The following is an 8388-nucleotide window of genomic DNA, read 5'->3' as shown; positions in this document are numbered from 1 at the left end:
AGAGATTATTAATGTATGTTGAAACACCCAGTACTTATTGAGCCATACAGATAAGTCAGTATACAAAAAATGCATGAGATAGTTTAAAAAAAAAAGTGTGCCGATGTCTAGATTACACGGAATCCCCTTTAATGTGAAATCTCGTTTTTACTTTAAAGGTGAATAAAAAGCGAGTCCCCATTCTGCCAACTTGGATTGTCACAAAGAGTGTGACGAGTTAATTAAGGCTGAATAATAGAGATATGACCGCGGAGCCTCATCTCGGCAGCGCGCGTGCGAATTATGACATGTTTTCAATCAAATGATAGGTGTGGCGCACATCAACAGTCGAGTATGTGGAATAAATATTTATGAAGCAGAGGGGATTAAAACTGCACCATCTGTATGCCCCTGCGTTACTGGGACAGGAAGTGATGTTCCTGAATACCCTGATAGGTGGCTCTAATTGCGCCTGTGCAAAATAAACTTCGCTGACGTGTAGGGGCAACTCGGATTGATGTGTCGCGCACTTTTTGGTGCCGAATTGTTTGGATACGAGGACGTGACCTGTGAAGGTGTGTGAGAGTGCGGTTTGATACGCGGGTGGTGATTTTAAAAACTCTTTGTTTCAGTTTGGTGATTTTGAATTGGAATTCATGCATGAGTCTGCAGCAGCAGCAGCTCGGACTGGATAATCAGAGCCTGATTATAATGACACCGGTGCGGCTACAAGAGCTGCTGTGCTGCTGTATCACTGCTTTACCGAAAATAAAATTAATACTAAACAGGATGTGAACTGTACAAAACGTAAAACTACGCAGACAACCCAGAGAAAATAATGGTTAGGCTACATGTTTTGGTGGGAGGAGTAAGCTGATCCTTACTTAGGTAATACCACCATGCATAAATACTTACGTATTCAAATATTTACCACTGTTCAAGTACAGAGGGTGCTGAAAGAGTTGATATTATTATAGTAATATTAATACATTAAATATAGCATTGTTGTTAGATGATTATTACTGGTGCATAACTGTGTAAGATGCATTTTTATTGAAGTAAGTTGAAGTGAGGGTCAATAAAAACAATATTTTTGGTAGCTTTCTCTATGAAAGTGCATCATGTTTCAGATTTTCAAATTTTATATGTAATAGCCTAATATGCAAATAAACTACCATAAAACTTAAATTAACAGCCTGGGGCTATTATTTGCTTAAATCACTGTAATCAACAAGCCTATATTTGGGACAGGCGTCTATGGGATATGGGATAGGACCTTAATTCCTTTCACACAAAACTGTTGCTCAGCAAAGATCAGGAATGGCAACTGAATTGTTTATTTAAACCAGTCTGAATATTACTCATTTAAAAATTAGGTTTCAGATAATATATCAGTTATGAATCATTTGATCTAGCTCTGACACACAGCGCATCAGAGAGATGTAGAGTTCCTGCACCTGGCGTATCGACACAACACCACTTTATCCTGTTAAAACAATACTCACAACTTAAATAGATTTTTCTGAAAAACCTTTTATATTGTTTTGATCTAAGGACCCTTATGGACTAAAGGAATATGAAGAACTTACAGGGTAATCGAGGAATGGACCCAACAACCCGGTTTTATACATTTGAAGAATATCTTTTAAAAAAAAAATTAAAAAAAAATGAACTGCTTGGCAACCAGACCATTCCTCTAATTGAGACAGGCCTTTATTTGTCAAGATGTGTCGCCACACCAGGCTAGTAAAAGGGACTGGGCATTTAATTGGGCCTAGGCTTTTGACTGACGTTTTACGGTAGTTAATAAAGCTGTTCAATAAATATAAAAAGTACAATATTTCCATCTGAAATGTAGTTAAAACTGAAATGCCAAAGGTTCCTCAAAACTGCACTGTTCTTCCTGCGCTACTTGAGTGACTGTACTTTCCACCATTGGTTCATATATGATTCATCAAAAAAAAAGTATGTAAAAGAGCTTTTAACTTGTGACTTGATTTTGGCATTGTTATTGTTAAAACTTAGTGTTTGGGGTAAACTTATGGTGTTTCTAAAAAAAAAACTGTCAAACAACAAAATAACAATTAATACTACAATACTAATGATAGTCTGTTTGTTTTTTGGCAGGAATGGAATATAACAAAATAAGAGGGGGTTTTTTGTGTGTGGAAAAATCGCAAAAAAATATGTTTTCATTACCCTAGAATGATTTATGGTTTATATCAGCATATGGAGCGATTCCTTGTCTACAGAGAGCACTATGTTGCACCAACATGTTTCTACAGTAGCCCATAGCAGACAAACCAAACACTGGCTGTAGATATAGAGCTACTCCCATTTTCACACTGGCCACCTCCGCAACGAGTAGCATTGGAAAAACACTAATTTGTAACACGAAACTGCTTTATTCAGAATTTTTACCCATTTAAATCATTGGTCTGTTTGTTTTGGAGAAGAGAAGAGCTCTGCAGATGATCCGGCTCATGGTCAAAAACCTCCTGAACATCTGGGTCAGGAAAAAGGTGAGCACACATTAGCAGGCACTGGGTGAGCAGCCTGTCTGTGATGTGCCAAACAGCAAAGGAGAAGCGCTGATTTGTGACTAAAAACTGCTTTGCTCTGTGTTTTTACCAGTTTTAACCACCTGGTCCGTTTCAGCTTTCATTAACAACCTGCTGAACATTGAGGGAAATCTAACCGAGAGAAGTTGATGCTGGTTGCTGTTTGCAATCCTCACCACTAGATGCCACTAAATCTCCCAATATCTTGAACATTGGACCTTTAATGAAAAAACACATTCTTATATACAACTTAACCTGCCTATTAGTTAATTTACTTAAAAGATAGTCAGCCCTAAAGCTTGTAGTCTTTAGCTGGATTTCATTCAGTATTGTTGTTTCTCATTTCAGATGAGTGTGGAAGTGGAGCGAAAATTTGTGTGCAATGCTGACACTCTGAAAACTCTGGAGGAGATCGGGGGTACATGTTTAATTTGTCTCCAACACATCTACGCATAGATGACTTTAAAACTGAAGCATTTAACCGATGCTGTGATCCAAGTCAACTTCTAAATGGTCACTGAAGGACTTCATTGAATAGCACTAATTGCTGTGGTTTGCACTGTAACTGTAGTGACCCCGGCCATCTGTCTCTTGTTAATAATGAAGTTAAATTATCTGTATCAGCCTCGTTAGTATTTCAATATTTATTTATCCATTTATCCTTCTTACTCCCTCTTCTTTTATTCAGCAGTGTGTGTTGGTCAACGCCAGTTTTGTGACCGGTACTTTGACACCTCAAAGTTTGACTTGACTTTGAAAGACATTTGGCTACGTAAACGTACAGGATGCTGGGAGCTCAAGTGCCCAGTGGCAGTCAGCGGGACAGAAGAGAAGTCTGGAGAACAATCTAAAGCGGCAGCACTGTGTTCCCGCTACAAGGAGATAACCAATCTGCCTGAAATTCAGCTGAGAGTGAAAGAGGTCATTAAAGCTGTTTGTGAGGATGGAGAGACAGAGACAAGCCCCTCACAGGAGGATGAGTCTTGGCTGAGCAAAATGAATCTGGTGTGCTTCGCAGAATATACAACAGTGCGGCGGTCATTCACTTTAGAGGAGGAGGGGGTGAAGATAGATCTCGACCAAGCTGACTTTGGCTACCATGTGGGAGAGATAGAGGTCCTGGTTCCAGAGGGAGGAGATATGCAGTCTGCCTTGGGGAAGATTGAAAGAACGGCTAGGAAACTGGGTGAGCTCAAAGCTGTCAAACTGCCCAACCCTTTAGATAAATACAGCACATTCAGTATCATTAATTATATTTATCAGTGTCAATATCAATGTGTCACTCTGTGACCTGCTTTCCTTAAAACATTTTAAATACTTTGTTTTCCTTCTGCTTCACAGGTCTGACTGGAGATCAGCAAGTTGAAGGAAAAATGCATGTTTACCTTAAAAAAAAATACCCAGAACACTATGCAAAGCTACTGAGTGCACATGTTTTGTAAGACATATTATACATGATCTCTAACTGTTAGGATTAAAGCAGGGGTAGGCAGAATGTTTTCTCTGAAATTCTTTGCCAGTATTAACATGAGTTTTATTTTGTTTATTGTCAGACTCTTTTTGATAAGTTTATCATTTAATGGGTTGCTTTGCAGTGTTTGCAGTTGTTGCCAATGCTGAAATAGCATCTTTCTCTGCAGGAGGATTCTCTGTCATTGAAACAGGGTTTCACCAAAGGGATGTGCATAGCACGCTCATCTACATTTGTAAACAGCAGAAAGGAACGCCCTCTCTCTGACAGAAAGTTCATTCAACCCAAATGAAATGATTGGATGGCCATATTACAAGCCTGCAACTTTTTCTTTTTTTTTTTTCATTTCATTTATTGATTGCTGTCGAGATGTAAAGAGAGTTTTAAAGAATGTGAAAAAAAAAGCTTCTAAAATAAGTTGCTTTTAAGATGTACATAATCATATCTACAATACTGAGGTATTGTTTATTAGAAATCCTAATTTTATTAAAATTTAGAAAATTTAAAAAGACTAATTCACTGACTTCACACTGTATTCACTGCACGGACCTGAATCTCTCAAGACATTCCCTGAATTAATTAGCCTACTTTAGAAAACAGCAATAGGCCCTTAGAATTTACACTTGCAGGATGCTCAATGGCTGCGTCCTATACATATGGGGCGAGCGAGATGAAGTGTGAATACTGGAAGTAAATTGGGTACCATACTCTAAGTTAACTATTATTGATGATTGTTTTGTTGTGTGTTGTATTAAAAAGACGACGATTAAACATCTTAGACACTCTCAGATGAAGAGCAGGTAACTTTATGTTTCACCCACAGCACAGGATGAAAGTCAGAAACTTCTGCTTCTCATGCTGACTTCAGCAGCTGGATTTTTCTTGTTGTATAACAAATGATTTGGCTGTGCAAATATGGCTTCCCTGGTCTTACATCATCAAGCCTCCTGTGTGATCTCATTTTCTGCAGCAATCACTCTTCACTAGTTTTCAGAAATGTAAAAATCTTAACATTCATGGGAATGTTTCAACAATTTGTACCATCAGGGTTTGTGCTGATCCTTAAAAAGCTTTAAAAGGGGATTAATTAATAATCTAAATGTCTGAAATCATTCTTTAATAAGGCTTTAAAATGCTGAACCATGGGAAGCAGGATTTTCTGAATCTTTTTGACAGCATTACATTGTAAAATCTCAAAATAACTGGTAACATCTATTTTTTTTTTTAAATAAGTTACCGAATGCCTCTTGCACTAACTTTAACTTAAAAAAGTGATTGATGTCATATTTCTTTTTTTCATTCCAAGTGTCACTAAAAAAAAAGTCTGAAAAAGTCTTTAATTTAACTTACCTTGCACTGTAGCATACTCCCCAACTATGAAATTAGTTAAACTGGGTTATATGTCAGCTTTATGCCATAGAAACATGCATGAATTAATTGAATTATTGTGTGTGTATGATTTAATATTGAATAAAAGTCAGCAAAGTGTTCAATGTAAAAAAATATGAAAAGTTAAATATGTTTTGCGCTTAATTATAATTTTTAATTTTATATATTTTTTTAATTTTGCAGTACAAAGCAAAAATTAAGTTACTTTTGCATTGCCAGTAACAAAAGCAGCACTTTATTTTGATGACACTATAATAGTTAAAAAACTTTTTGACTATCATTTCTCTACAAATACTCTTTGTTTGTATTTGCTGTTACCTCCAACAGAGCATCTAGTTAAAATAAGAGAATAATTGGTTAAATTGACAAACTTTTTTTTTACAATAACAACAGATGTTTTCTCACTACAATGAGCAGTGTTGCCACTGGTATACAGAAATAGATGAGCAGAGACACTAAATGAACTGATTTCATTTTTGCAGCATGCTCTTGTTAAGCAAGATAGATTAAATTGTAATTAGTATGCAGACACTGCAGGATTTAGTCTACTGCTGTGTTTTCATCTAAAAAAGAGGACTCGGTCAGTATTCAATCCCTCTCACATCCATTTCTACAGTACTGTCACAACAACATTACTTGATTCCTCCATGAGAAAGAGACATGCAACAAAGGATAGGTTACCACTGTCGCGCACTGATCATCTTCAATTTCAGGCTGTGACCAGTCAGTCGGAGGAAATAGAGTAGGTTTTTGAGAGCTCAAAATCAGCCCTCTGACGGATTGCTCTGCTGGTCTCATCTGTGCTGTACCAACACCAGCACCTGTTGTGGGCAGCTTTGTCTGGACACCTGTGATGAACACACACACAACAGATTGTATACAATACAGAGTAATTTGACACATGAGTAAGCATTCTCACACAGAGAGCAATCATCAGTCATTTGAGAGACGCATACCCAAGCTTTTCCTGTATATCAGTCTGCATTGTGACAGCTGGGTCCCAACAGTCCTCATCCTGATCATAGGAAGACGACACTGGAGGCCAGCGTCATGCATGACCACCAAGTTACACTGACAGGCCACATCTGCTCTGTTTAAACATGATGCAGCTGCACCCTTCATGAAAGATAGAAACAAAACAATATTGTAGTTACATTGGGTTTGTTGCATGACATTTACAGGAAAAGCACAGTAATTACAAGTCACAAACAAAGCATGCATGAATACAGATGTTAGCAAGAGGAGATTCTAACAATTGGAACCATTTAACTCCACGTTTACCTGTTTAATCTACCTTTAGCTCTGCTGTAGAAGGGACTGCGTAGATCATGGCAGAGTTAATACTAAACTGTGTGTGGGCTACACAGCCAGACCTGAATGAATTATTACAGCTTACAGGAATAACAGGCGTTAAGAGGAATTATTACTCTTGAGTGAGTCAAATTTCATCTGTAGGTTCAAGGTCCAATATGTAATGACTTTCTACAACACCTCACCTCTGTCTAACAGAGAACTCACCTCTGTTTTGTTCTTCAGTGACCTTGCACACGGTGAACTGCACATCTTATTCTCCCACTCTACCTCACTGTATTCTGAAGACTCAAAATTCTACAGATGTGTTTGTGTGTGTAACAGAGTGAAAAATGGATTAATAAAATATATGTATATAAATATATATATATATGTGTGTGTGTGTGTGTGTGTGTGTGTGTATATATATATATAATTTTTTTTTCCCATGATATTTGAATGTCTGCTTATGCATTGTCTATAAATAAAGTCTATCCACCTTTGCTTTAGCACAGGATTCCTTGGCAAATAGAGGCTCCAGGCTGTGGTTTGAACCCCCAAACAACACAGTCTGACATATTTACAGTAAATAACAAAGTATGTCAACTCCAACAAAGCTCCACTCTAACTGCTTTTACAGTCTCTTTACAATGTGCTGCACATTTCATATTTCCACATTGACATTTGTAATATGTATGTATGGTGCTTACATATCGAATGATTGGCTTCATGTTTTCTGATGTCACAAATATCTGCAGGTGGACATCCCAACTTACGTCTACAGCAGAGGAAACCCCTCCAACATTAACAATAGTAGTCGATAGGGTTGTCAAAGTTAATGTGTGCACACTTCAATGTCAAACACCAGATAGGAGGAAGTTACCTGAGTGAAGAGGGCCTTAAGAGTGAGCCACTGTCCAGCAACATTATTCCATAATCATAATGGTTATTACTATAGGCCATTGATGTTTGTTCTATAGACTACAAGTTACATTGTTCTGTTGTTGTATTTGCTGTTTTGATTAAAACAAACAAAAATAACCCTTCACATTTATTTAAGAATGTGCACCATGTACAGAAACTACAACAACAACAAAAATAAATTGCTTAAAACGGGATTTTGACCAAGGGCCCCTCTTCAAGTCAGAAGCAAGATGAGGTGACAATGCAGAAGCATCATGACACCCTTTATGGTCATTTATTGTCATGCTGTTGTGGAGCATACTCTAAAATTTGGAGGAGAAATTTAACAACAAAAGACACAGCGAATCTGGATCTTGGGCCTGGCATGTCAGAGATACTGTGGCCCATCAGATTGTTTTGTAGGAGCTGCATAATGAAGGTCTGGGGCAGCAGCGCAATCCACAGGGATTTGGTTTGGGAACCAGAGGGTAGACGGCTCAAGTCCGGACCGTGCATGAAGTGGGGACTGGCAGCTGGAGATGTGCCCTTGAGCAAGGAACTGATTTCCCAACTACCTGGGGCGCCTGTCCAAGGCAGCCCCCTTGCTCTGACATCTCTCCACCTTATGCATGTATAGGTCCTGTTTGTGCATGTGCGTGCCTGTGTATGTAGCTATCCTCTGCTTCTTCTTCTTCTTCTTCTTCTTTTTCTGTATATGTCAGACATGTGTGGATTATGAGATTATGGACATCTGGGCAGAGGTGCCTCAGACAACAACTGCTCAACCAAGTGCAG

General features: G+C 38.1%; 1 protein-coding gene across 7 annotated transcripts; it reads left to right on the top strand.

Moving 5' to 3' along the window:
- Window positions 1-432: 432 nt before the first annotated feature.
- thtpa (thiamine triphosphatase) lies at window positions 433-5757 on the top strand. 7 transcript variants are annotated; one of them, XM_049564542.1, is made up of 5 exons: window positions 481-554; window positions 2436-2501; window positions 2889-2958; window positions 3229-3726; window positions 3882-5757. In XM_049564542.1, exons 2-5 carry the CDS (start codon window positions 2451-2453, stop codon window positions 3980-3982), a joined length of 720 nt encoding a protein of 239 aa, XP_049420499.1. In that variant the 5' UTR covers window positions 481-554; window positions 2436-2450; the 3' UTR covers window positions 3983-5757. The 7 variants fall into 7 exon arrangements, with proteins under 7 accessions (XP_049420502.1, XP_049420501.1, XP_049420496.1 ...); XM_049564543.1 differs by having other exon boundaries at window positions 488-554; window positions 2433-2501; window positions 3232-3726; XM_049564541.1 differs by having other exon boundaries at window positions 488-554; window positions 2433-2501.
- The last annotated feature ends 2631 nt before the right edge of the window (window positions 5758-8388 follow it).

The sequence above is a fragment of the Epinephelus fuscoguttatus genome, linkage group LG21 (genome assembly GCF_011397635.1).
Source record: "Epinephelus fuscoguttatus linkage group LG21, E.fuscoguttatus.final_Chr_v1".
In the NCBI taxonomy this organism is placed as follows: Eukaryota; Metazoa; Chordata; class Actinopteri; order Perciformes; family Serranidae; genus Epinephelus; species Epinephelus fuscoguttatus.
This window is presented reverse-complemented; position numbering and strand designations above follow the sequence as displayed.